The 27,816-nt window shown below is 45.1% G+C and overlaps 7 protein-coding genes across 10 annotated transcripts in view; 5 read left to right on the top strand and 2 right to left on the bottom strand.

Moving 5' to 3' along the window:
* The window catches only part of LOC128296837 (F-box/LRR-repeat protein 16), a 31,879-nt gene extending 23,693 nt beyond the window's left edge, over positions 1-8,186 (top strand). The window contains exons 4-5 of the mRNA XM_053032337.1: positions 288-483; positions 5,262-8,186. Of these exons, the coding sequence (XP_052888297.1) occupies positions 288-483; positions 5,262-5,559 (494 nt within the window). The 3' untranslated portion in view covers positions 5,560-8,186. The remainder of the gene's footprint in view (positions 1-287; positions 484-5,261) is intronic.
* LOC128296838 (DNA-directed RNA polymerase III subunit RPC8) lies at positions 8,173-9,582 on the bottom strand. The gene is made up of 2 exons (XM_053032339.1): positions 9,368-9,582; positions 8,173-9,272 (listed from the first exon to the last, which is right to left on the bottom strand). Exons 1-2 carry the CDS (start codon positions 9,476-9,478, stop codon positions 8,652-8,654), a joined length of 732 nt encoding a protein of 243 aa, XP_052888299.1. The 5' UTR covers positions 9,479-9,582; the 3' UTR covers positions 8,173-8,651.
* Positions 9,583-9,732: 150 nt separating this feature from the next.
* On the top strand, positions 9,733-11,568 carry LOC128296852 (serine/threonine-protein kinase RIO1). Its single transcript, XM_053032357.1, has one exon. The coding sequence runs from the start codon at positions 9,812-9,814 to the stop codon at positions 11,510-11,512; it is 1,701 nt and encodes a 566-aa protein (XP_052888317.1). The 5' UTR covers positions 9,733-9,811; the 3' UTR covers positions 11,513-11,568.
* Positions 11,569-11,822: 254 nt separating this feature from the next.
* Positions 11,823-13,398, top strand: LOC128297589 (uncharacterized). Its single transcript, XM_053033261.1, has one exon. It carries the CDS (start codon positions 11,866-11,868, stop codon positions 13,018-13,020), a length of 1,155 nt encoding a protein of 384 aa, XP_052889221.1. The 5' UTR covers positions 11,823-11,865; the 3' UTR covers positions 13,021-13,398.
* Positions 13,399-13,790: 392 nt separating this feature from the next.
* On the top strand, positions 13,791-16,326 carry LOC128310688 (ubiquitin carboxyl-terminal hydrolase nonstop). 2 transcript variants are annotated; one of them, XM_053047387.1, is made up of 5 exons: positions 13,791-14,947; positions 15,161-15,469; positions 15,534-15,607; positions 15,779-15,946; positions 16,005-16,326. In XM_053047387.1, exons 1-5 carry the CDS (start codon positions 14,069-14,071, stop codon positions 16,045-16,047), a joined length of 1,473 nt encoding a protein of 490 aa, XP_052903347.1. In that variant the 5' UTR covers positions 13,791-14,068; the 3' UTR covers positions 16,048-16,326. The 2 variants fall into 2 exon arrangements, with proteins under 2 accessions (XP_052903347.1, XP_052903346.1); XM_053047386.1 differs by having other exon boundaries at positions 13,791-15,469; positions 15,534-15,946.
* Positions 16,327-16,407: 81 nt separating this feature from the next.
* On the bottom strand, positions 16,408-19,242 carry LOC128310689 (FGFR1 oncogene partner 2 homolog). Of its 2 annotated transcripts, none has more exons than XM_053047388.1 (2): positions 18,701-19,242; positions 16,408-18,624 (listed from the first exon to the last, which is right to left on the bottom strand). In XM_053047388.1, exon 2 carries the CDS (start codon positions 18,546-18,548, stop codon positions 17,586-17,588), a length of 963 nt encoding a protein of 320 aa, XP_052903348.1. In that variant the 5' UTR covers positions 18,549-18,624; positions 18,701-19,242; the 3' UTR covers positions 16,408-17,585. The 2 variants fall into 2 exon arrangements, with proteins under 2 accessions (XP_052903348.1, XP_052903349.1); XM_053047389.1 differs by having other exon boundaries at positions 18,746-19,242.
* A 199-nt stretch (positions 19,243-19,441) lies between these two features.
* On the top strand, positions 19,442-23,601 carry LOC128309486 (uncharacterized). 2 transcript variants are annotated; one of them, XM_053045889.1, is made up of 4 exons: positions 19,442-19,508; positions 19,944-21,916; positions 22,010-22,227; positions 22,295-23,601. In XM_053045889.1, exons 2-4 carry the CDS (start codon positions 19,997-19,999, stop codon positions 22,485-22,487), a joined length of 2,331 nt encoding a protein of 776 aa, XP_052901849.1. In that variant the 5' UTR covers positions 19,442-19,508; positions 19,944-19,996; the 3' UTR covers positions 22,488-23,601. The 2 variants fall into 2 exon arrangements, with proteins under 2 accessions (XP_052901849.1, XP_052901848.1); XM_053045888.1 differs by lacking the exon at positions 19,442-19,508 and adding an exon at positions 19,707-19,875.
* Positions 23,602-27,816: the final 4,215 nt, after the last annotated feature.

The raw sequence follows: 27,816 nt of genomic DNA, 5'->3' as shown, positions 1-27,816 counted from the left end.
AAAAATAAAAAGGCTTCTCCTCATTCATATTCACGCTAGTCTCGTCCCAAATATACCAACCGACCCTTCAATTACTGTCGTTAGCAAACATTTACCCGACATTAATGCCGGGTCCTCTTTGAACCTGCTTTGCCAGTACGGTACCGCAATCTGGCGCCCCGCCATGCACAGTGGGACATTGTTGCCGCGGCCTTTTTTTTTTTTTTTTGATGGACAGTTTCTCTCCCACGCTCTTTCGTTCGTAATGGGTTTGTCTTTATATGTGTTTTTCGTGCTTTCTTCTACAGTACACTCGCTGCCACATTTGACCGTGTTATCGCTGTCGGGCTGCAGCAAGGTGACGGATGACGGTGTGGAGCTGATTGCGGAAAACCTCCAGAAGCTAAGAGCGCTCGATCTGTCCTGGTGCCCACGGATAACGGATGCCGCCCTCGAGTACATTGCCTGTGATCTGAACCAGCTGGAGGAGCTAACGCTTGATCGGTGAGTAAAGGCTTTCGCTTAATGTTTGTTTTCTTCGCTCATTTGCGTGTTTGCCGTCGTTTCTTTTGTTTTTTTTTTGTTCGCTCGTTTTGGGCCATGTGCCTGAAACGTACCAGGCGTCTCCATTACGTTGATGGAGGCGCCCGGTCATGGATGGAAAAGTTTTGCAACATAAGCATGGTATCGCTTGCGGGGGTTTAGCTTGAAGATCAACCACCATGAATATGATATACGCGAAATGTAGCAATATTGTGTAATGATAGAATCTTATCACTCGTCTAAAAAGCTCTAAAAGATTGCCTAAAGATGTTCTCCATTAACATTTTCGATCGTGATATGTTCCTTAAAATGAGTAATGAATCACAGTAGGTCAAAATATTCTAGTACTAGCATAAATGGAATTATATAACCACACTTTTATCCTCAACATATGCCAATTTCATGACAAACGGAGCTCCTGAAAAATAGAAAATAGTAGAACACATACATTTTACCTTCTCGGAAAAGTAAATCTTCTTCACCTTCGATATGCTTCTCATCTCCAGCACGTCTCCACCCTTCTTTATGTACATTTATTTTTATTTTCATTTCCCTAGTCCCTTCTACATTCTTCGAAAGTTTTTGTCAAAGCCCACAATGTCCCGATGGCAACATTATTTCGACACGTGTGCACAAAATTGATCCAATCACTTAGTTGAATTGCCAAATATTGGGAAACACTGAGCATTGCACCACGCCAAAGAAGAAGTCCTTCCACGAACACACAAGGAACAAGGCGGGAATACAACAGTCGAAAGAAGAAACATAAAAATAAACGGTTAAAGTTTAAAATATGCTGACCTTTCAGGACCTTTTTTGCATTGAAAGCTCACACTTGTTCGGTACGTAGCTGTATGCACATGGCATGACAAACGCGGTGGTAAAATGGCGGTTTGCGGATAAAACTGTTGCCTTTGTTCATTGAATCCGACATTTTTTCATGTCCAGCATCCTTTCTAGCCGTACGCTAATCACTTAAATGGTCATTTTCTAAGCGAGCGAAGCGAAACACCAGACGCCCAGGCACGAATGCATCCCGTGACGCCACATTTGCTTCGCCCGAATGGGAACGATTGGTGCACAGCCGCGATGCACGGCCGGTGCATGTTCCTGTTGTTCATGAAAATGCAATCACCTCCCGACCGACCCCGGTGGGTGGAATCAGATTTATGAACCGGTGCCGGAAACGTAATAAGTGGAAGATGAAAATCCATTTCGTAGCAACCGAGCTTTCCACCTACGATGCTACTTCAAAGGGTCGTTTGGATTGATTGATAGATGGATGGATGGATGGAGGTGCATGCGATCCGGTACAGTTGAGCTCTTCCTCTACAAAACCGATGGAGATTGTTTCACTGCCAGATTCGTTTTACATCGTTCCTAGGTTACGGTACGACACTGCTTGATGAGATTCTATATGTCTCTTTATTAGCAAAAAATAAAGAACAAGCAAACAAACACCAATCGAGCAGATAACCATGGTGGCAGTGTGTTGCCATTGATTTATTTGATAAAACAACGCCCGGCAACGGCGAAAAGGGAAAGACCGGGATAACGACAGCTTTATGTCCCCGTATCAGTAAGCATTATTGATATTGATGTGACAGGTTATTGAATTTCATTTATGATATTAATTATACTGCAACACACACACACACTGCCCGCACAGAAACCCTTCACACGAGATTGAAGAATTTTATACGTCTGAACGTCTGATAAGCTTACTTCGAGTGGGATGATTTTAACGGCAAGCGACAAATCATCATATCAGTACCGACGGCTAAATTAAATCACTCTCCGTGCTTAAAAAGTTAACGACAGTTCGATAACAGTCGTTAAATTTAAAATCCATTGTCTACTTGGATGACAAGGGGGTGGTACACTGTGGTTTAATACATTCTTTGGAGTGTCGTAAACAATACCTAAAGTTTATTAGCAATTACGCTTCAAAGTGTCAGGGCTCAACACTTTCAACACGAGCCATGCTTTAATAAGTTGGTGGGCATTATAACTCTAAAACGGAACGTTCGATTTGAATACGGTACGTATTGAAAAAAAACGAAGAGAAATTTACTATAGACTAAACAATTAAAAAATTACTAAATTAAAAAAGGAAATATTCTATCTTTGGATTAACTATTTTAAAGCAAGCAGATTGAACATGTCCCTTTTCTGTAATTCATTATCATTCCGTTGTTTTTAACAATAGAAGTATCATTTTCTTTTCTGCTACCAAATCATTAGCACAGTCACAGCAAAGCAGTATCGACATAATTAGATATTTAACCATTATGTCCATCTATCTTTAGCCTTAAAAGCTTCTTCGCCCTCTGCCGACCTCGGCGCATCAGCCTCGCCCAGCAAACCTCGGGTGAAGGCTGTACAGAGCGATGGAAAATTCCCTGCGACATGAGCAAACCTTCCGATGCCATATTCACTTTACTGCGGGCCATCATCATTCCTTCCCGCCAGGAAACGAAGCATTCTCGTTTCTTTCTCCCTTATTTCTTCCGTTTTAGCGCCCCAAGTGTCGGAGAAAAATGCTACAGCGACGGACGTGAAACAATTAATTTTAATTTGAAACATAATCACTCCAGCTTCAGCCACTGCCATTTGCATCGTTCGTTCGCAAGACACCGCCGCTCGAAGGGTACGGACTTTTCTGTGGCTGCAGGCACCAATTTAATGCTGCTTAAGAAACGGACAGAAAATGGCGCGGGTTGGGATGTTTTGATTTACATTTAGCGCAACTCAATCAGTATTGTACCGTTTCGGTTTGCCATCCTGTTACCTTTCGGGGCAGGGTACGGCAAAGGATTGATTTGAATGATGGATTATGGGCAGATGGCTTCCAAGTGTTCCTTCTTTTGTTTACAATTCATGCGAATATTCAGAAGGATTGCTTCAGGAAAGCGACAAAGATGCGGTAAGGTAAAACAGTTTAACATTTTAATTAATTCTACCCCGGACTGGAAATGGGGAAAAGGGATGGATAAATACATTAAAATTTTACACCGCTTGTTTAATGCTTCCCAGCATTTAAGGACGCTAATACGCGGGGAAAAACGTTGAATCGAAACACTTTCCGTGGAAATGAGGTTAATTTGAAATTTAAAACCTGTTTTTCCACCTCACGGTTTTGTGCCAAATGATTTCTTTTCTGCTACCAGGAATAACCAACCAAAGAAAATATCCTTTTAACTAGAACCACTTTATAGGCTGCATAATAAACATATTATTTACTCTATTCTTTAAAGGTTTAAGGGGTACCAGTTTGTTTGCACAGCTGTTGGAAACAACGAACCATCTAGCTAGAAAACCACTCATCAATGCTCTGAAATAATAATGTACCTCAACACACACGAAACGTAAACATATTCATTTCAACCTAATCCTTACCATGCTTGTGAGCTTTCAGTTATTTACTTTTGCGTTTCAAGTCCAAGAGTGAACACTTTGGTAAATCTCAAAGGGATAAAACAATTCCGAACGTTCCGTTAACGGACGAGTTTCGCACAATGTTTTTGATGGCAGCACTTTTGCACTGGAAGATTAACCGTCCCCCATTGTTTGGGCGCTTTGGGCAAATTGTTTCTGTCTCTGCACTGTCTGACAGTTCTACGAGCACATTTTGGGATGATTTTTTTTAAAGAAAAAGGAAAAACAGTACAATTGCTTTATAGTGTATGAAATTAAATTAATTTATTGTTCTGAATAAGTATCGTTAATGAATGTTTATCATTAAGTTCGTAAATAAATAGTTCTCAGAATTTCTTGAATTTTCATTAATTAGGCCAATTAATAATACCAATTAGACTCGTCAGGCTCCAGTGGACTGATCATGCCAGTAGAATGGCGTCGACCCACCCCTTAAAGTCCTTTTAGGGCGACGTACTATGGAGGAGTATCATCTCCAAATCGAGATGATGATACGTCTGTCAGAATAGCCGGGATGTTGGTTTGGAAACGGTCGACCGTGAGCGTTGCTAGCCAAGACCGTGAAGCGGCTGTAGAGGCCGAATAAGAAGAAAAGTTTAGACGTAGAAGTGATTGATGTTGATGTTGGAAGTGAAGTGTTAATGGCAAAAAAAATCGCTAACATATTGAATTACTTATAAAACAGACAGCCTGAACAGTTCACTGTTTATGTTTAGAAAAGCAGTTCTCAGGTTGAATTGTCCGGAATCATTCGCTTTACGTAGCTATCCTTCCAGGACTTGACGAGTGTAATAGGAGATTGTTGGGGTCATTTTATAACTAATAAAGATTTCAATTTCCCTTCACATACAAAATTCTACTTGTCGGATCTGTCGAATCAAAGCTCTCAGATCGATAGGGGCGAATTTTCCTGAAACAATCGTAATTAGGCGTAATGGAGGCGCATGGTGTTTGACTACCTCTCATATATTCAACTCGGTCTATCCGATCCACAGTCTCTTAACAGTCCCGAGTTGTCTTCCACTATGTTCTGTTTATTTCTACGGTTGCAAAAGAGCATGCATTGGGAATGCACTGGAGCTCGAAAAAGAACATTCAAACTCGAGTACAAATTTAATTTTCATCGTCTATTAAAACGATCCATAACAAACAATGAATCGAAGATAACAAAAGACCTTTCCATAATATCTCTTCAAAACGATTTCATCTACCATCAAGTGTATTCAATTTGTATTACATTCGATTTTTGACCCACTTCAACACATTTCATTTCTCTCTCTCTCTCTCCCTGTTCATTTCAGCTGCGTACACATCACTGACATCGGTGTCGGTTACATCTCAACCATGCTCTCGCTGTCTGCACTGTTCCTGCGCTGGTGCACACAGATCCGCGACTTCGGTCTGCAGCACCTTTGCTCAATGCGCAACCTGCAGGTGCTGTCGCTGGCCGGCTGCCCACTGCTTACCTCGTCCGGTCTGTCCAGCCTCATCCAGCTGCGCCACCTGCAGGAGCTGGAGCTCACCAACTGTCCGGGCGCGTCACAGGAGCTGTTCGGTTACCTTCGCGAACATTTGCCCCGCTGTCTGCTGATCGAATAATCCCATTCCGGTACCGGTGCTCGCCCGTTCGTGCACGTTCGATGACGGTGGAGTAGCAAACGGTCAACACAGACAAACACCGACGCTACTAAATGAACTGGAAACGAAATCTCTCCTCACCGAGACGACCATTCCCAGGCAATGGTTCACCTCTCCGTGAAATCCTTTATTGTTAGTCTAAGTTGTTTTAAGGAGTTCCGTGCGGGCAGCGATGCGGGGGTTTTTTTTCCTTGGACGGAGCAAAATTGGTTGGCCTAAGCGAAAAACAGCACTATATCCCTAGCCATTTTACTGCACGATCGAAGGTGCTTTTTAATGATTCTAACACGCCTATTATATACCAAAAATGGCATTTTGGCCACGAATCAGTTGCGTCCTTGTTTTTACTTTTCTTACGCAGCAAACGCTTCCGGTTTTTATTTTATAATGCTCTTTTATACACTTAAAAACTTTACACACCGCTATCTGTACTAACCGTAGTCGAAACAATTCCTATCCAACCGCACACTACACAAACTCACACATAAACGATCGATATTTAAATGGCCGGTGAACAGGAGCTGGTGATTATTTGAGCGTGGAACTCACAATCCAATTTTTATGGTAAATTGTTAACTGATCGCCAAAGCAAGGGCAGCGATACAACGTAACGGTAATGTTAATCCATTGTTTTTGACTGTGGTGCTCCAGAAGTTTGTATAATGTGGCGGAAGGCGAGGGAAACAAGCGCCAAAACGGACGCCCAAAAGATTAAAATTTACTTTCCTAAAAGATGGCAGCAACAGAAGTGGAACATTAAACGAATCAAAACAAAACTAGATATGTTGGCAAAGCGAGAAAAACAAAGAAACAATTGTTTGCAAAACCCATAAACAAATCCATCACCTTTTGTCGAAATGTTAAATGGCTGTGTAGATAAACGTGTATAAAAACGACGAGAAAATAGAATGAAATGCAAACAGTTGACAAAAAAACCAATACAAAGACAAAAAGATATTACACTACACGCATACAAACTAAAACAAAAAAGGCAAAGGAGGAAAATACGCATAGAAAAGCGAACAAAGAGATTGGTTTGCGAGTGTTATAAAATAATTAGAAATGAAAACCCAAAACCAGTAGAGAGGTGTGTATGATGGAAGTGTTTAAACAAAAAAAGAAAATGGATGTTTGATGGAAACCAATTATAAATAATGTGTTAGCAGAGGAAAGAAGTAGAAACGGTACACAAGGAGAATCGTACACATTTGTTACAGACGTATAAAGCGAGATGCGTTACAAAATATAGCCAGTGTAGAAGAAGTGAGTGAACGAAACCGTTTGTCTTGTGATTGAAGCATATAAAAAAAGCGTAAGAAAAAATATTAATTAACACAAACACTCACTCTCACTCTCACACTCATTATAACAAACAACAAAATCCCAAACCCGGGCGGTATTATGCTAATATTCTAGAAATGGTTGAAACACACAATTGGTACAAGTTAATGTATGAGCGGAAGGCGAAGGATAATTAGTATTCATTGTATATATGATTTTTTTTAACAAACCTGACAAGACTTGACGTAGTGTGGGTCCCGGTTGTGTGGGCGGGAACCCGCCATTACTGATTGCGTTCGTGTTGAAGTGCGTAAAGTGACATTAAGTAGAAGCTAGCTTTGTTTAAAAAGTCGAGAAAAGCATTACATTAAGCATACGAAGCAGAAGGAATAAAGATAAAAGTTTATGAAAAGCTTACCTTCAATGAGATCTTTTTTCCCGCTGAAATTCCTTTCAAAGGGAAAGAGAGAGAGAGAAACACACATTAACAAACCCAAATAACAAAAGCAAACAAAAATTAGATACAAATAAATGACAAAAAAGAACAAACTTTGCATAATAGTAAAAGCAAAAGGACGTACACCCTTTGACAACAAGATAAATAATACCGTGAGCTTTAGCTAATGATGGAAGCAAATGCGCCATTGCGCCAGCCGTGTTAACCATGTACGAGAGTGTTTGCAGATCGAAATCTGGTGTCTGATTTCGGGTTTTAATTTGTCTAAACGTGTGACTTACTGACTGATAGCGATACAGTGTGGTCCACGCGGTAAAAAAGCTGAAAAGAATGGTTTGATTCGTATCCTTGTGCCCAAAAATTGGCAGCAGAGAGAATAGTGAATCTAAACCGAAAACCTAAGAATTGTAAAACCCCTCCCTAAACAAAGGAAAAAAAGACCGCCCATGTCATGACTGATAATATTCGAGCTCTAAACAAGAAAAATTGAAAGTGAATCAACCGCAAATAAGCTAACTAGTGTAGTGCATCTTAACAGTAACGATGCGTGGCAAGGGTGGCCCGCCGCAGAAGAACAGGGAGCAGCATACTTTCCAATCGTTTTAAGGCGTCAATTTTTCGGCCACTTTCTAAAGCAGGGGGAACAGGAAACAGCCGGTCGAGTTTGATACGATGGATACAACGCAGTAAAGTAGTTGGAAATTGGAATCCGTTCTGTTACATTTATCACGGAAACGCAAATGTATTCGAGTAACCCTGTTTAAGCTGCGCGCGTAGTAGCTTTGGCGATCCCTTTTTGCTGGTTTATGATGCCCAACCGGTCCAGCTAGGTTCTGTGTAGATTAGTCAAGTAGGAACACTATTCCTGAACCGATCTAGTACTCTGAATGCGCTACATAATGCTACCGTTGCTAGGTTATCACTCCTCACACATAAAACGCTCCATTTTTATTCGCTGAAATCGAACAGGAGGCGATGCAAATAGAGAACAGGCGAACGTTTTTCCTTTTTTTCTGGCTGGCTCTTCTACACTGCAACTCAACCGCAAGCGAGTAGTGTGCTCGATTAGTGCGTAAACACAAGCGACATAATTAGCGCTGAAAAGAAGGTTGCGCAGGCGGCGATACTTTCAGTAACGAAAAACTTTACGATACATAAAACGGCCCATGTGTATATAAAGTTAAAACCTAAAGCTATGGCAAACTGTAAGTTTCTCGTTGGGAAAGAAAGGAACCGATCAAAAAGCAGAACCTGTTCGGTTGTTTTGTATGTTCGCTGCGACGTGTTTGCTTCGGCTTAACAAGGTATGTATACTTTATTCATTCTCCCCACCAGAATCCTGTTCCTGTTCCTCCTCCTCCTGCTCTTCGTCTTCGCCTTCTTCGTCCTCTTCCTGGTTTTGTTGAACCCACCAAGACAGCAAACCGAGCCCGGATTCGTTAATGGCCGCCACGATGCGGTACGGTGTCTTGTTGCCTTCCGTTACGCTGCTGGGTCCAGCACCACCCGCACTCGTACCGGTCCCACTCGACGGCACTTCCTGGTCCGGTGGGCCAATAGGTGAACTTTCTTCAAACACTTCTCCCGATACGCGAAACTTTATGCTTTCCCCAATGTCCATGTACAGATCGTGTGTGTTACCATCCTCGAGTGGATATTCCCATACCCACGCCTGTTCCGCTTCCTCGTAGCGCGAGGGATGCTGCAGAGCGGACGGCGGTATGAGTATATCGTCGAAAAAGCCGAGCGTTATGTGTACACCTTCCCGGCTGCAGCTTCTTATCTTGCCCGTTATCACATCGCCAATGATCGGTCGGAACACTATGTACCGGAAGTTGACCTCCGTGTGCGAGGCACCATCGCCGGGAAGTATGATAGAATCGCCCAACTTTATAATGTCTTTGAGTGCGATGCAAAGACCCACGTTCAATAGAACCTAGAATGTGAGGGGTGAAGAAAGGAATGAGATTATTTCATTCTGCAGAACGTCCTACAACTGGTCCTACAACTGCAGCTGGTTGTGCATGTTACCTTATTTGCCAACTTTCGGTTTATTTCATCCTTTATAGCCTCTGGAAGCTTTAAACCAAACAATTCCGGCGCTATCCTCACGTTGTCTTTCAACTCCGCCAAAACAAACATTTCATTTATTATGTAAAGTATACTTTTTCTTCATTGAACTCCCATTCGTACGCCTTGGACAGCCCAGAATAATCCAGTTAGAGTAAGATAAAACACCAAACAACTTTCTTCAATTAGTAAAAATCTATCGTAATGTAAAATTTGCCGCAATTGTCGCACTGTTTGTTTACAAATTGTCATTGATCATTATGGAACCGTTTCTAGAGGGAATCTGTAAATGTCAAAATGACAACAGCGAATCTAAACAAAACACAGTGACCGCGTGTTTGCAAGCGCAGGAAAATCGCAATAAATTTACAATAATTAAGTCCAGTGCCGAAACGAAGTGAAGAAATGAGTTGTGGACAGTTTGATGATGCGCTGGATGATGCAACACAAAGGTTGGATTTCTTCCAACTGCAGGATAAACCACCAGTTCCTGCCAACAAAGCGAATGGTGCTGTTACAAGGAAGACCGAAATTGAACTACAAGATGCACTGTTTGGCGGCTCACGGCTCAAAGAAAACCCGTCGTCCGACGCGCAATGGGAAGAGTATTACGAGGACGAGGAAAGCGATGATGACGATGATGATGATTTCTATTGCTACGAAGGAGGAGAACTGAAGCGAAATCAGCAGCTAAATCTAAATCAATCGCACACGAACGCTCAACATGCAAGCCAGAAAGTATCGCACTTTCAACCAGCGGATGTTTTGTTCAAAAAGTTTACCAACCGCATCAACGTGGAGAAGTACGAAGGACCGGCATCGCTGCCAAACCATGCCAAGAATACACTCATCGAGACGCAACGCAAGGTGGACAGCGATCGATTGCGCAGCAAGGACAAGCAAGATCGTGCGACGGCCGAACAGGTGATGGATCCGCGGACACGTATGATTCTTTTCAAGCTTCTCAATCGTTCCATGATAACCGAAATCAACGGATGCATTTCCACCGGAAAAGAAGCGAACGTGTATCACGCCACGTCCAGCAGCGGACGGGACTACGCGATAAAAATCTTCAAAACATCCATCCTAACGTTCAAGGATCGTGATAAATACGTTACTGGAGAGTATCGATTCCGGCACGGTTACAGCAAGCACAATCCACGTAAAATGGTTCGCACCTGGGCAGAGAAGGAGATGCGTAATTTGGTACGCATGAAGAAGTGTGATCTGCCCGTTCCCGAGCCGATTCTGTTGCGTAGCCACGTGTTGGTGATGGAGTTTATCGGGCACGACGGTTGGCCGGCCCCAAAGCTCAAAGACGTTGAGCTGAGCGGTTTGAAGGCGCGTGAACTGTACCGGGACACAGTGGAGATGATGTGGACGATGTACAATCGCTGCAAGCTAGTGCATGCCGATCTGTCCGAGTTTAATCTGCTCTACCACGAAGGCAAGATAGTCATCATCGATGTGTCACAATCGGTCGAACATGAGCATCCACATGCGCTGGAATTTTTGCGCAAAGATTGCACCAATGTGACGGACTTTTTCCGCAAACGCGAGGTATCAACGATGACCGTGAAAGAGCTGTTCGATTTCATCACCGATGCGGCCATCACCGAGGACAGAGTAGAGCAACGTTTGGAGGAAATATCTGAACGGATATCGAATCGCAGCTTCGACGAATTTACCGAACAGCAGAAATTGGACGAAGCGGTTTTTAAGCAAATTTTCATCCCGAAAACACTACACGAAGTGTACGATGCCGAGCGGGATGTGTTCGATAAGCGTCCAGATGAGTTGGTCTACAAAACGATCACCGGACTGGAGACGTTGGAAGAGGGTCGGAAGCTGCCCAATCAGCACAAAGGGTCAGAAAATGGAGATTCGGATACTGAAACGGATACAGCTTCGGAACTGTCGGACGATGGGGAAGGTGGTAAACAATCATCGAACGGCGGTGTGATAGTGGTGCGATCGAAAGACGAAACACCCGAGGAACGTAAAGCACGCAAAAAGGCGGTGAAGGATGAAAAGGCGGAAAAGCGAAAAACAAAGGTGAAAAAACACATTAAAAAGCGAAAGGAAAAAATATGCGCTAGAAAATAGAAATAAACGCAAGAGAGTCACTCAACTATTCTATATAAAATACAAATGTATTTAATCGTTGAATCAAGTGGAATGTTTCAGTGTTTCATATTATCAACCGCAATTGAGAATGCTGGAAAATGTGCCCAGATGATATTGGGCAAAGATTTCCTCTGCGGGAAGGAAAACGAAGTAAACCATGGATTTTTTTTAAATTGACGGCCCCCGGAGTGGTGGAAATATTTGTTTGTAAACAATACCACTTTTGACGTTCAGCTGATGGAAGCTGTGTGTTGTGACTGGCCAACGCTAAGTTTTTCTTGCTGTAGAAAGCGAGCCGCGAAGATACGTTCTCTGTGCATTAGTTAATAATCATGAGCGACCAATCAACAAATACGCGAAGGATATATCTAACGGTCGAGGAAATTTTGGCAGAAAAGATTTATATCTGCTCGTTCGACAACTGCTATACGATGTTGCACAACTTGGCCAATTTGCAGATGCATCTCACACGACATCACAAAGCACCCGCATTGAATCTGCAGTCGTTGAGTAATGCTGCTGTATCTGAGCACAAACTTTTCTACTGCCCCAGCGTAAGCTGTCCGTACCATCAGACTGCCGAAGAAAGTAGCAACGGTGCGCGCCATTTCAGTTCTCTACGCTCACTGAAGCAACACTACCTGAAGGTGCACGGTGAGCGAAAGCACCGTTGTGAGCCATGCGGAAAATCATTCGCTACCGAGAGCTACCTCCGTCATCACCGGTTATCATGTGGTCAGAAGTTTAATTGCGCGCATTGTACATACTCGTACGGTTCCAGGGAAGCATTGCTGACACACGCCAAGCGGAAGCAACACGGTTACGAAGAATTACTTTCGGCAAAGAAGCCAAATCGTGTAAAACCTGCGAAACCATCTGCAACTAATTGTGTGAGCACCGGAACACAAACCTTATCGGAGCGGTCGGAAAGCAGAACGACACAAACGATTGATTTATCTAGGATCATCGTTGAACGACGAGAAGATGTCCTGGGGCTCCCCGTTGATGCTGGTACGACTGTACAAACTAACAATGTTTCTCAGGCGATCGAAGCCGTAGAACCTCTGATCCCCGTCGTTTGTACCGAAACGCAAACCGACTTCATCGATGTAATGTTTGCAAACACGGAAAACCGTCATGATCCGCTGCTATCCTATGCCCACATGTACACGCAGACATCCGACGAGCCGGGACTGTTTGCGGATCTGGGATTGTCTACGACTGAAACACAAACGAGCTGGAACGAGGAAACGGAAACATTCGGTGACTATCTTGTGTCGACGGAAACGCAAACCAATTTTGACATCGATAGCTTCGATTGTGCCAGTAACAGCATCGGTGACAAACCGGATTCTGCTAACAGCAAACACACCCAGGTCCCGGAAACTATGGCAAACGATTTTCACCTACTGAGAGGAACTAATTTTCTGAACGATATTGCGGATTCGATCGATGATCACACAACCGTCCACACGCAAGCATCATGATATAAGGAGAACCACGATGAAGATCGCAACTACAGGAGATTTGAGTTCTAGTTGTACTATTGCATGTTCTTAAAGGATAAATTGTGATGAAATCTCGTTTTAGCAAATAGGAACTAATAGAATTTGTGGTAAATACTGAAGTGCAGTATGTCATTATGAACATTCAAGACTGCATGATGAGTACGAAGAGAATCAAACATATGAGCAGCAGCTTGTTATAATTAAACGATAATTAATTGGGCTGCCAAAGCTACTCGCACAAAAATCGTTCGTTCTGTAGCGCAACTTGAAAAAGGATTGTTGGGTTTTGGATTAAATTGGACGAGCTATGTTATGCTATGATGGATATTAAGCTTCAAAATAAATCAATTTCCTTAATCATTATCTTAACTTTCGAACTTTATCAACCCAAATCAAACGATCGAATAAACCGAATTTACCTTAACGCCAACAACCGTTTATCTGAAATATGTATTGGCTTCGCCTGCGTACAAATTGGTTTCAACCGAAAATACAATTATTCTTCCTCGAAGAGCAAAATAATCCACGGGGATATGGATCTCAACCGAAAAGCTTTGTTGAGTCCTTTTGGTAATTTTAAAATTGTATGATTTCAAATTACAAATAAATTTCTACGTGGGTCGGCCTCCAATTGTCATTCAACTGTCAGCACGAACTGTCAATCGTGACCAATCCAACAGCAGCAGCAGCATAAAAAACAACTAATTTCAATACAGCGAAGCATAGGATGAGCGATTTGTGAGAATTAATCCACCTAGTTTACCGGAAAAGTGGGCCCAACATGGGTAATTAACGCTTACAAGGCTCAATCATACTCGAATCAAACAAGTTCCTAGTGGCAGTTTTTGCTTGGTTGAGCGGTTTCGTTTTACGGTATGGATCGCATGTAAGCACGGCCTTCGGATACCCAGCCTGCACAGACCGGCATTCGGTGCTAACTGTGTGTGATCATTGTTTCGGAATTGGCTAAGTTTGGTCACCATCCGTGCAACTCTTCCAACAAGGAAATACAACGAACAAAGAAAGCATGGGTGACGCGGGCTGCGTACACTTTGCATCCTACGTGAAAGAGTACGGGTACGATTCGTACAGTGTGGTGCACGCATACTTCAGCGCCTGCATCAGCAAGGAGGCACGTCGTCGGAAGGCCCTGTCTTGTCTCTGTTACAAGTGTGGAAGTTCCGGCCCTCAGCTGTACTCCTGTCTGCACTGTATTTACTTCGCTTGCAAAGGTGCGCACATTAACGAGCACTACAAGCACACGAAACACTTCATGGCGCTGGAGCTGTGCTACGGGATGCTGTACTGCTACCAGTGTCGGGATTTTATCTACCACAGCAAATGCCAGGCCATCGCCGAACGGCACCTACGGCGGGAGGCTCGTAGCCTTGACAAAAGCCTTTCCTGGCGGCCCTGGAGCCCATCGAGGCTGGAAATCGAGCTGCTGCTGAAGAATCCCAAGCGAAGGCACGTGACGGCTCTCACAAGCATCGGATTACGCGGTTTGCTAAATCTAGGTTCGACCTGTTTCATGAACTGTATCGTGCAGGCACTGATCCATACGCCGCTGTTGCGCGATTATTTCCTCGCCGAGCTACACGAGTGCACGGCGAAAACGGCCGCCAAATGTTTGGTGTGCGAAGTATCCCGATTGTTTCAGGAATTTTACTCCGGGGCCCGTGGTCCGCTATCGTTGCACCGGTTACTGCATCTGATATGGAATCACGCACGGCATTTGGCCGGGTACGAGCAGCAAGACGCACACGAGTTCTTTATCGCTACGCTGGACGTGTTGCACCGGCACTGCAAAATATCGATGACGGAACTGGCTGCCAATGCGGCCGCTGCGGCTGCTGCTGCAGCGGCTGCGGCGGCAAACGATAAATCGAAATCATCACAGGCAAACGCTCACCAACCGTCCCAAAATGCACACATTGGTACGAACTATCTGGCACAGCAGGCTTCCCAGCAGGAACCACTGCAGCTGTTGTCGCAGTCCGGTCCGAATTCGCTAGCGATGTCGACGGCTGCTTCTCCTGCTGCAACAGCGGGCACAACCATTGCCACCAACACGACAAACAGCGGCCAAACCCAACCTTCCGATCCCAATCCGACTCAGTGTAATTGTATTATTGATCAGATTTTTACCGGTGGCTTGCAGAGCGATGTAGTGTGCCAGGCATGCAAAGGCGTTTCCACCACAATCGACCCATTCTGGGACATATCGCTCGATCTAGGCGAATCCTCGAACGGGCAGTCCCTGATCGACTGTCTGGAGCGGTTCACCCGGGCGGAACATCTTGGTTCGAGTGCAAAGATCAAGTGTAACACATGCAACAGCTATCAGGAATCGACCAAGCAACTGTCCATGCGCACGCTACCAATAGTGGCAAGTTTCCACCTGAAGCGCTTCGAACACTCTAGTCTGGTATGCACAAGTTTATTTAATTCCATGCACCAAACATTTCATTCCCTCTCATTCTGCGTTCTAGATCGATAAGAAAATTTCCACCTTCATCTCATTCCCTGCGGAGCTGGACATGACACCGTTTATGTCGCAGAAAAAGTCTGATCAGCAGCAGCAATCACATCTATCACCGTCCTCACCGAATTTTGCGGGCAGTGGAGCTAATGGTTCTTCCGGCTCCTCCATGACTGGCACAACCGGCGTCGTAACGACGTCTTCGTGCTTACATAACGACGACATCCGGAACCAGCCGTACCAGCACGAGGATAGCGATACGGCCGACTTTCGATATTCGCTGTACGCTGTCATCAATCACGTCGGCACGCTCGATGCGGGTCACTACACGGCGTACGTGCGACACCAGAAAGACATTTGGGTCAAGTGCGATGACCACATTATAACCACTGCCACACTCAAGCAGGTCTTGGACAGCGAAGGGTAAATAGCCGAAGCGCGATTGCAGGTTCGTCATCTAACGTGTTTCGCTTGCTTTTAGATATCTTCTTTTCTACCACAAGAAAGTGCTGGAGTACGAGTGAACGATCACGGTATGCGGGAAGCGAGAAACAACGATCCGACGGGATAATTCGAATGCAAGAGCAAAACGGGTGGATAACATTACCGTAGTGACTGACGGAACACATTAAGACTGGTTAAAAGGCACCCGTAATACATAGTAGATAAATGCGCGAAAGGATCGTACCGTAGGGACAACGTTTTGGATTGTTTTATTCGAACGTTACTTAATCGTAAGCACTAAGCCTTTTAGCCTCATTGTCGCGAGAGTGAGGGATACCCTGGAACGACAGGAGAAAATCTGGATGAAATCGATCAAAACAAGGGTTAGCAATTTCTTTCCTCGTTACTTTTATTTTATCGTTTAATAGAATAGACAAATAAACCCCGCGCATGGTACGATACGCATGGACGACGAACAGGAAAAGGGAACAGCAAGCGTTGTATGTGTTAATGTTTAGTAGTATTTATTCAAGTGATTTCTTTTAAACTCTTTTGTCGCCGGCCTCATTTCCGTAGGCGAGAGTGTGCGTTTTAATTTTCCGTATTTATTTGGCGATTGACGAGAATAGAGTGACACTGCACTCAGATTTGTGAGGACGAAGCAGGAAACTAAATGGAACTGTCGATGAGCGCTTCTTAAAGGACAAAAAATACAAAATACACGAAAATGATACGTACACTTTGCATTCTTTTCTCCTTTAGGGGGTTTGTTTTTTTCTCTCTTGTCAACATTCAACGACAATTTACTAAACTAAACACGCGATTAAGGAAAAGCCTCGATCTCTTGGTTGCACATTGTGTGGAGCGACGATGTTCTCCGTTCAACAGGTTCGAACATTCATTTGCGAGTCAAGCTCCTCTTTCAATGGTGCTTAAGGTGCTAATAATAAACAAAAACAAACATTTATGCAAAAGAAAAACAAATTACAAAGCGACTATTGCACTCTGCATTTCTACTCTTACCCCACAAGACCCAGAACTCAATGTCGGTAATGTTTTTTTGTTGAGCCCTCAGTGTAACAGTCTAAATTGCATACGTAATGCTTATGAAAACTGCTTGTCGTACGAAAAATGCATTATGTTCGACAGTTTTTTCCACAACTCGATGATTTTTTTTAAATTTTTTCCTACATTTCCTCTCTAAAATGATGACTAAAAAGGAATTTGCCGATAGTGAAAGAGTGCAGTATATTATTTTTGTTTTGTTTGCGCATTCCATTGCGTGCGTCAGACAGTGGAGCGAATCAATGCGTACATATAAATACGACACAAACATAGGCAAACAACAACAAACAAAATCGCATATGGGTGATCGAATGATCGTGCAATGGATGTGCAAATGGTGTGTTCTGTAAACCTTCCCCCAGTTTCGAGATATGGTCACCCAATGCTAGCCCTTTTTGTTCGAAAGATTGTTTTAATAATTCTCGCCGTGTGTCTATTTCTTTGTGAGTCGTACCGTTAATCGCATGAAACGCAACTCGATCATCGACGCATCCTACAGTAGGGCCGATTGGCAGCAGAACAAAACCGATACCTGACATTCACCCGAATCACGTCACGAAGTTGAAGAGGTTGCCACGGTAGTAGTGCTAGCTGGGGCTGCCGCCGCAGATGGTGCGCTCGGGGAAGTCGTTGCCACCCCATTACTGACTGTTGATGGACTTGCAACGGAGCTCTTGCTGTTTGGTGAACGTGCAGGATCATCGACGGTCGGTTTCGTTGAGCTTGCATTCGGGGATGGCGCTCCAGACTGTACGGTTGCGGGCCCGGACGTAGGTACGGTTGCAGACTGTGGTGGTGATGGTGGTGACGATGATACCGGTGCTGGTGTTTGCTTCGATACGTTTGCCCTTGCCGTAACGGCCGCTTCAATCAAACCATCCAAAAGATAGCTATCGGTTTGGGTTGATTTATCGTCGACCAGCATCTTCTGGCCGCCAGAACCGTACTTGCGCGATATTTCCAACAGCTCCCGCAGTCCCTTATTTTCGGTCATCAACTTACTCAACACCTCCTGCTCTTGGTTGACCTTTTCCTCATCCATCTGCGAGACGCGCTGCATAACAGCGGCCATTTCCTGTATCTTGGCCGTCTGCTGCCGGATCAGCTCGTCGCGTCGCTCGATGTCGGCCGACCGGTGGTGGCGTGTGAATGCTTCCACAAAGTTGACCTTCGTGTTGAGAATTTTCGCTTGCGTGTGCTCTCGGTATTTGGACATGATGTGCTCTAGTGCGTGCTGATGGTCTTCCAGCGCTGCCTTCAACAGACGGTTCTCTTGCTGTATCTCGCGGATCTGTGGATTCTCCTGGTGGATGATCGTTATCAGCTGGTTGTTGGAGCGATCACGTGCCAATTTGTTCAGTATGTCGATATCATCCTGGAACTGACGCATCGATTCGATGTGCTTGTTTACTGATTCCGATTCCAGCAGCAGTGCATCTCCTAGGGCCTCTCGGTCTTTGAGCCGATTGGCAATGCGCTTAGCGTCGAGTATAATCTGCTCAAATGTTACAGACATTCTGAAGGGTTTTTATGCTCCTTTCCTCTGAACGGCGGCCAGCTTTCTTTTCCAAGCACCAACCAATGGAAGTAATCTGAAATGAGGCAATTGCAGGGCGGAGAGTTTAATACCTTGTTAAAAATAAGCTTCCGCATTCCCTAAATAGTTACCGAATGCGGACTAAATCAGAGCTACGCTGCACGAATTGTACATACGTGTATGTAGGTTCTCCAACCCTTCGCCACTGAACCGTATCTAAACCCGCTAGGAACAAAACAATCACATACTTTGGCCCACAAAACAAACTGAACTGGAAGGGATGATGTGAGTGGCACAAGTGTAACCCACCGCGTAACGCGTTGTAAAGTTACGTCGAGCGCAGGTTTGTTTCACAGCTGAACACACACGGAAATTACACACCCCGAATGGAAAAAAGGAACTGGTGGATAGACACAAAACAATAGAACGGAGCAGAACTGTTCTCGGATAACTTTTCACCACTGTGCAGTCTGCTTTCACGCAGGGGAATAGTTAACGCACCCAAATTTGATACCGTTTCCTTCGACGCACACACGAAAGTTATTGTGCCATTCGCATTATGTTGGCGATGGTGAAACAATTTATGCAGGCCTCACTTTTTCCCTTTCGCCCATTAGCACAGTCAAGTGCCTGCGACGACGACGACGACGACGACGGCGATGTAGAAATTAACTTTTTTCACTTTGCTTTCTGACAACTTCCTCGCATGCTGAGCACAAGGTGTACAGATAGACACCTGCGTATATAGTAACCGTGCCATTGTTACTGTCAACACGGTGTTGTCATTTGACAGATTGTTTAACAAAAAAAGGGCTGCCAAAAGGGCAAAGAAAAAACGCAACTTCTTGCTGCAAAAGGCTCTCGGACGCAAAGAAATATTCATTTATTTCTTTGTGAAACAATACAGCAAAGGTGTTAAAAGAACAGCATCGCTGGAAGGTCGGTTTCTGTTCGTACAACTGGCACGGATTAGACTAAAACCAATCCTGTAATACTTTGCAACAACGAGAGAAACTTTTCATTGTTATTCCCTTTGGACGACGTCCTTATGTCGTGTCGAAAATAATACCATAGGAATAGGCAGAACCTTTGCGGATGGACCCATTTCTTGTGGTCGCCAAAGTTGAAGTTCCTGCTTAAAAACTTCGGTTCTGAGCCAAATCAAAATCGAAGTTTGTGAAAGTGATAGTGCTTCGGATTGGAATATCTGCATAGGAATCGAACTGTTACTCATTTGCCCAGTTCGTCATTTAACTACGCCACGCACCACGCAAAAACGCACACTCAAACGGTGTTCTTAAAAGGGGTACTTTTTCCGTACGAAGTACGGCAAATCAACAGCGATTTAATCAACTGTTCTTCTCCTGTTTTCAGTGGCAACAAGTGGGCCACCAGAGTTCGCCCGCAGGTAACACTACCCTCTGGCAATGGCAAAGGATAACAACAATATTAACACGGATGATCTCACCGGTGCAACTCCATCTTCGTCTGTGAAATCGACCCCGGCGTCCTCATCCACCACAACGGAAGGTGAAAACGGTCCGAATACGGTTGAAGCACAGTCCACTTCGCCATCACTACCACCAGCAACCAGCAGCGCAGAAGTGCCACGAAGAGAAGAAAACCCTTTTTCCTTCAAACATTTTCTCAAATGGGACGGCAACCATGCGGCGAATGGGGCCAGCTCGGGCGGTACGGGGACAATCCCTTCCAGCAGCATAAATCACAGCCGTAGTGCATCGAGCATAAATGGACACGGAAGCAGTTCGCTTGCGGATGGTACTGGTACTGGTTGCAGTAACGGCACGAATGGAACATTCGATGTTAAAGCGAGCGGAATTGTGTCTGGTCCGAACGGTACCCATATGGGGAGTAATTTAGCGACGGTAACCACCGCTACCACCAGCACTGGCTCACCATCGAAATCGGCCACAACGAGCTCACTGAATGTGGTAAGCTCAACGACGGGTGCCCGGCCAAAAATTCCACAATTCCAGTCGGTCAACACGCTTAGCAGTGAGTCGAAGATGAAACGATCGCCCCGTTTTCCCTCGTTCGATTCCCAATCCAGTTTGTCCGATTTTGCGGATGATCGGTTCGGTCCGATTTATCAGAGTCGTAGCAATGGTTCCTTTAACTCTGATTACCCTGCAGGTGGTAGTGGCGGGAACAGTGGTATGCGTGAAGATGCCAACGGAATAGAGCAGCTAGGCGAGCAGGTGGAATTGCTACGTGGGTATGTGCAACGATCCTATTCGAATTATGATCTCGACAGCCCTGGTTCGTCCGCGGTTGGAGCGGATCGGCGGAACGACCTGGAACCGCATAACGAACAATCCAGCAGAGGACTAGTAGGTGCGGCCGAATTTTCCGCAGCTCTACCCGACTTTGTGCAGGATCACCTCGTGATGGAACAGTGGTACAACACACTGCCAAAGGGTACGGGAAGCGGTTCATCGGGATCGGCCGATTTTGAAGATGTGCTAGATCTGACCGGAGTTTCGGCTAACGTTTCGGCCGGGAGCGGCGGTGGCGGAGGTGCACCACTCTCTTCATGTAATGATATACCGTTCGATTTGACCGCGAGCAGTACTACCAGCAGCAGTCGGGCCAACCGCGATCAGAATGCAGCAGGTGCTGGACACCGACATTCATTAGGCGTTCGGCTCGATTTTCCATCACGTGGTGGAGCGAACCCAGCCGGACCGGAGCTTGAGTTTGATCTTCCACCCCGATCTCCGACTGCTTCGTCCTCGGAATTACCACCGGACCTAACCGAAGGTAACGCGGGAGGCGTTGGTGAATCTGGTGGTCCTGGAGGTCAAGGGGGAAGACCCCGAATCTTCTACTTTTCCGGGATATCAGGACTGGGATCGGTTTCTAGCGGGACAACGGCGGATAAAATTCATCGTCTACCGGACTTCCTGTCCGATGGTCCAATCCATTCGTCTGGACGGTTAGCCGACGTTACGCACGACACACCGCACGCATCGGAAACGGCAGCAGCTGCCGCTGCTGCATCGGACCGACGTCAACGGATGCAGCAACGACAACGGGAAATTCAGTACCAGAATCGTCTCGGTGCGGAGTTGATGGAGAATGAGCGGTTAAGGCGAGAACTGGAAGCTAGCCGGCGAACAGTTAGTGAGCAATCGCGCCGCATTCGCGAGTTGGAACGTGATCTTGAAACGATGGTTACGCTCGCAAGACCCGGGGGTTCCATGCCGCGTGACGGTGGCAATGGAACGACGCAATCGAACGCGAGCAGTTTCTTGCAGGCGAAAACGCGTGCCGCCACAGCAGAGGCCGAGATGAAACAATTGCGCCAGAAGTTAAGCAGCATGACTGTGAGTTCTGGACTGTGGTTTGACCGCTAGCTTGAAGCTTGTCCTCGGCAAAACGTGCTTAATACGTGTGTAAAATTTCCTTTCCTATTTTAGGTCGAAATGGAGGCACTGCAAAGGGAAAACGAAACGCTTAAGGTGGAAGCCTGCGGAGGCGCAATTGGAGGTAGCACAGGTGCGGGCGCCAGTGCTAGAGTGCGGCAGGACGACGGAGACCGTGGTAACCGGCCAAGGCGGGAACAGTCTTCCGCATTCTTGCGTGCACAAACGGTCGCCCTGCGACAGGCAGCATCCACAGCGGAAAGCAATCTGAGGTAAGTACGCACACGTAGGTCGTCGTCCACGATACAGCTCAAAAATTAACGTAAAACTGTTTCACAGGCAATTGCTAAGCGGTGTGGAAAATCTACGAACGATGGCGAATCAGATAGAAGCGTACAGAAACACACAGGACGACGTTAAGCCCGAGGCCGATTCACCTCCCCTAGAGGATTATTTGCACGACAGCGACATAAGCAGTAATGAGGGCGACGACGACGATGATGCCGATGTGCCGTTTGGTCCCGCGTTGTAGATAAAACAGGATGGGAAGGAAAGGATATACCGAGCGCTCTCTGGCGAAGGGGAAGTTAGGCGGCAGAAGTAAACCGGGCAGATACAGTGCATCTTGCATGTATTTAAGAAAAGAATATATATATACATACACCCACATACCGTACGGAAAGGCTTAATAGATCCGTTTTTCGCACATATACGCACCAACCTTGTGGCGTTTGTTTGAAGAATCAAATTCATCGTACAGTACAGCAATCGAACACGGTACCCACACACTCTCACTGAATATAGCTTCCAACATACGTAGCAGTGGTGTGCACATTGGTGTGAATATTACACGTTGTAAAACATTTCGTTAGCTAGCATCATCTACCACGTACGCTTATGCAAACCGCTTTGGCAGGAAAGGACACGAACAGGTTTTTTAGGGAGCGTATCACACGTGCGTATTTGTATGCCCCGTGTGCTGAAGGTGGCTGCATTTAAACGCTACTATGTGGCACACTCTAGTGATAGGTTGCGAGTGACTGTTCGAAAACACTAACGATCCCTACTAGGATCGAAGAAGGACCATCCAATAGCGTAAATAGTAATACGAAAAACAAGCTTTAGTTAGAAACCAAAGCCAAAATCGGGTGGAACTATGGATCTAGATTGCTTTAAATGCTTTTTTGTACCGAAGGCCGGATGAAACGATAACAGGTGGGCATGGTTCATATCTCGCGTTAAATACTCCTCGTCAAGCAGCACAAAACCGATCAAGCGAGCGTGTGTGGCAAGAAAGGTACAGTAGAGCGGTTGAGGTTCTACGACAAAGCAATACAGGTGTTCGAGGGAAACTTCTCCGCCAGCAGGAATGCTTCGTCATGCAGCGCGATTTGTGATGGTAAATGGAGGATCGGTACAGGAGGTTTTTGCGATTGTTTTATAGGTGTAGTTTCTGTGCAGGCGTAATCAAAAGCTGGATTTGATAGAGGGTTCAGAACGCTACGGATGAAATCAAAACGTACAGCGTGCATATGCAACGAGAAATGTAAAAGAAGCCGTATAACATACATGGTGAGATATATATCGGGATTTTCCAAATACCCAATGCAAATAGCGGTTGGATGGAAAACAACTTGACGAATAAAGGCTATAACAATATTTAAAACTTACCTAGCGCCCTCGTTTATCAATCGAATATCCCGACCACGCTCGAGAACGCATCATTTGCGTCTCAAATTGGACCTAAAACGTTTACTCTGTCCATGTGGACAATTTAAAAGGACTTTATGGAATGAATTGTTCGATGCTATGCTAATGACACACGAGTCTAATCGGCTGTACGAGAGTGAGTTGGCCGTACAGCTTTCACACCTACGGGGCCAAAAATTCTTCTAAAGAATCTTCGTCGCGAACGCGGCTTTCGAGGGTTTTGTCAGTTTTATGAAAAGTCCAAGTGTCAGAGGCGTATGTGAATACCGAAATTATATGCCTCCTATATAGTTCCAGCTTCGTTCGTCGTGGATATGTTTTTAAATCATAAAAAGTGTTTCATTTACAACGGTTTCCCGTTGCGGTGACAAAAATTGTTGAACCAAAAGTCGCCCCGATCAGGGGCGAAACCTATTGCAGGCGAAATGTGGAAGAAAGGGCACTTTGACAGTTGCGCATCCACCCTGTACTGCCCAATGCTGTTGTTCCACAACAATATTTTGCCGTGTTGTTTGGAAAACGCATGAAACAATACATACGCACGGGGAACTAGCTGCCCTACTGGGGTGAAAGCAGAAAAAACACACATCCTGGCGAGCGAACGTTTAGTGAAAAAGTACCACCGGAAAACGTACGGAGTGATACATACCACGCAGGCAGCATACGAACACGGAAAAGGGTGTTTTTCGTTACATACATCCACGCACAACCCGCTGCTTGCCGGGCGGTGTGGGAAGAGGACGTGCCTGTTCTTCTGGCGTAGTGTGTTTTTGTGTACCGTGGCAGAACAGGAGTCACAGCTTGTTTCGCAATTTTCGCAAAGGATCTGAAAAAGAATGCTCGTGTTTAGGATTGCTTTTTAGTGTACGAATGGGCACGGTGAGTGATTTGTGATACCGAGAGTGAGTGAAGTGTTTCCAACCTGTGCACAGTGATAAATGCGTGTAATTCGTGTTGTCCACGTTTTGCATCCAATCCGGCAACAAAGGAAAAACGCATCTCTGGCAGAAGCTGTGAGGAACGGGGAATAGTCCTGTAGCATCTCCCAAGGAGGCACCAGTTCCAGCACTGGTGAGTATTCGAAAGCGATTATTTTGCATATACGTATTACATATCCCGCAGCGCGTTATCATATCTTGCGCTGACGTACGAACAACGTTGTGAGCTTAACCTGAAACTGATGACAAATCATGCAGCAGACAGCAAGAGGGCTTAGGATGCCGCATAGACATCCTGTAATCGATTATCGTTTCGAGGCGATGGGATTCCATTATCTTTCTCTAGGTCAGCGGTTGATTGCAAAGCTCAACAACCTTTTCCACCCCGATCGGCTCCCTTATCCCGTTTTGTCCACTTTCTGCGTCATCTTCGTGTCTCTCCCATATCTATTCCCGGTGCGATATTCCAGACGATGTAGGAATGACAATGCTGCTGGTTTACCAATTATTCCACCACGCCACACGCACACGATGACAGCATGCAAAGCCACAGCATACGTGATGGGTTGTTTATAAAATTTTCTTCACAGTCGCATTCGCCGTAGCCGCGGACGCATCGCGCGTTCGCCGAATTGATTGCAAGAAGCATCATCAACGTGCGATCTTCTTGGCGTTTTTCCCTATCACATCGCTCACGGTCGCGTATTGCCCATTCTCTCGCTACGCGCTCCCTTATGGATCCCTTTCCGCGTGCGATGATCCTCGCGGAACGCACGTGAAGATCGTATTTAATTAGCGCCCTGCCAAGAGAGAGAGCGCGAGCGAGCAAAACGCGCGTTTTGCTGGCAGGAGAGCTTGGGCACGGCCTGGGTCCAAGATTCTAAGCGAAACGGTTAGCCTGGTGCGCGTAATTGCCACAGTTACGTGCAGCAATTCACCGCGATCGTGACGGCAGTAGGCGCAGCTTTGTTCCGGATTTGCCTCAGTTTGGTACAAGTTTCAATGGGCTAACGGGAATCGTGGCGTCGATCATTTTCCTGTTTCTCCATGTGTCATCCACTGTGAAACCTTGGGAGTTTGTGTACTTTCGATCATATTTCGGCCCTTCCTTTCGGTGCGTGCTCGTGTGTGTTTGTGTGCGCGTGCTTGTTGTGTCGATACAAATTATGGCGGAGCATCTTATGTCCAGTGTTGTTGGTAACTCCCTTGGGCGAATGCTTGGGATGGAACGGAGATCCGTGCCGGGGTATGAATCGTTGTCCCAAACCGATGAAGATGTTCGTGATGGTGTTGACAGCGAGTTCGGCTCGGGCCACGGTTACCGGCGTTCCAGCGACAACGGCGACGTGGGGTACCTTCGTCGACTCTTTGCCCCGCTATTGACCAGTTTCGGGAAAGTTTTTGATCTACCGGTGAGCGTCCAACATACATAGTAGTCAATTCTTACATTATGTTCTATTATCTACACCTTAACATAAAACACACCAAGCAAAACATCAAGCGTCACTGAAAAACACACAAATATTTTCCCCATTTGCATTGCGTATATACGTTGGCTTGCTCTTCACGCAAGCTAAAACCACAAAATTTGACATTAACGTGTCTTGCTGGGGCTTCACATGCGTTTATTCGTTCATTCTTTTTTGGACCCTTTTTCGTGACCTTGGTGCGTCTTGGAGTCACTATTATTTCCTGTTTTTCTTTGTGATCTTCGGCGTGTTTTCCGGCCGGTAGTTGTGGTTTTTTGTTTTGTTTTGAGAGTGTCTTGTCACCGTAGTTTTCTTTCGTTTCAAATTCTTCGTTCGTTCTACTATGATGTGCGTAAATGTAATTAATCTCTAATTAATTTGATTTGAATCTGAATCTGAATGAATATTTGATCAAAATGAATGACTTTGAATCGCTCTGACTCTCCAAAGATTCATGAATTCTCACAGAATTGTGTGTCCCCGACGATTAGAGAAAGCTTCTTCTAAGTTGAGAACATTAGTCAACAATATTTAAGCATTTAATACAACAGTATTAGTCATTGTTCTCATCTGAAGCATCTGAAAATCTCTCCTAAAGTGATTTTTAGAAGTGATGAGAATTTGGAAGTGAATTGAATGATCTGATCTGATCCAAGATCTAAAACTGATCCATTCCAATAATATGGGATCAAATGTACCGCGATCGTATTTCTATGGCGATCCTTGATTCAATCCCGGAGTCTTAGAGGTTGGTATGATCCAATTCCTAATTGTTAGTATTTATCATGGAACTACGTTGGAAATTTAAACAGAAAGTTAATAACAGAAACAGAAAAAATAAGTTTAATGAATAGAAACTTACAACAAACATTTTATGTTTTAGTACACGAAACATTATTTTGTTCACCTTAAATTGTGTAAAATTGTACTGCTTCCATTGCTACCCAATTACACACAATCAATTCAATGCCAAAGAAAAACATTGCTGTGTGATATCTAAACTATCACTTGACCCTTTCCGTTAGTGTGTGTATGTATTTGTATTGTTATTTATTGGCCCTCTTATCGTACGGCGATACGCTGTAGTGAAGTGTAGAGATACCCTCACGCACTGTATGTACTCACCCAACAAAAGCACACGTCATCCTTTCCGATCAGGCGTTTCGCTGTGTTGTGTACTGGCGTTACATTGTTCGATGTGTGTGTGTGTGTTTGTCAAAACATGCTCCATCCATTACCCATTTTCCCACGTAACCTACGAGAGTGTTCCCTTTCTGTTTTGCGCATAATCCTTTCTGCTGTGTGTCATTTTTCCTTCCCCTATTTGAAGGGTGAAAGCTTGCAGTGGTGATTGCTCTTTTCCAACCGAAGCAAAGCTTACCGAGCAATTTTCCCCATTTATTCTCGCTCCCATTCTCTCTCTCTCTCTCTGTTTGGAAGGTTGAGTAGATTTTTCTCTCTATTGCTATGTGGTTTCATTGTTGCACAGTGTGCGAATTCAGTGGACAGTATGGCGTGTGCCAGAAAAGGACAACGAATCAATGCGGGAAAATTCGCAAGCTGTTGCTGGCCACAGTAGAAAAGGATGCGTTCAACTCAGCCCCATCGAAGGACCTTCTCACCGTTACCATGGTTCACGACGAGAGCGAGATAGATTGAGTGCGTACAAACCGGAAAACACTTCTGGTGAGAGCGAGCTTTTTCAACCACCCTTACCCAAAAGAGCGAAATTGGTGGGTTCAAT

Source organism: Anopheles moucheti, chromosome 2 (assembly GCF_943734755.1).
Source record: "Anopheles moucheti chromosome 2, idAnoMoucSN_F20_07, whole genome shotgun sequence".
In the NCBI taxonomy this organism is placed as follows: Eukaryota; Metazoa; Arthropoda; class Insecta; order Diptera; family Culicidae; genus Anopheles; species Anopheles moucheti.
Note: the sequence above shows the minus strand (reverse complement) of the source record. Positions and strands in the feature narration are given on the sequence as shown.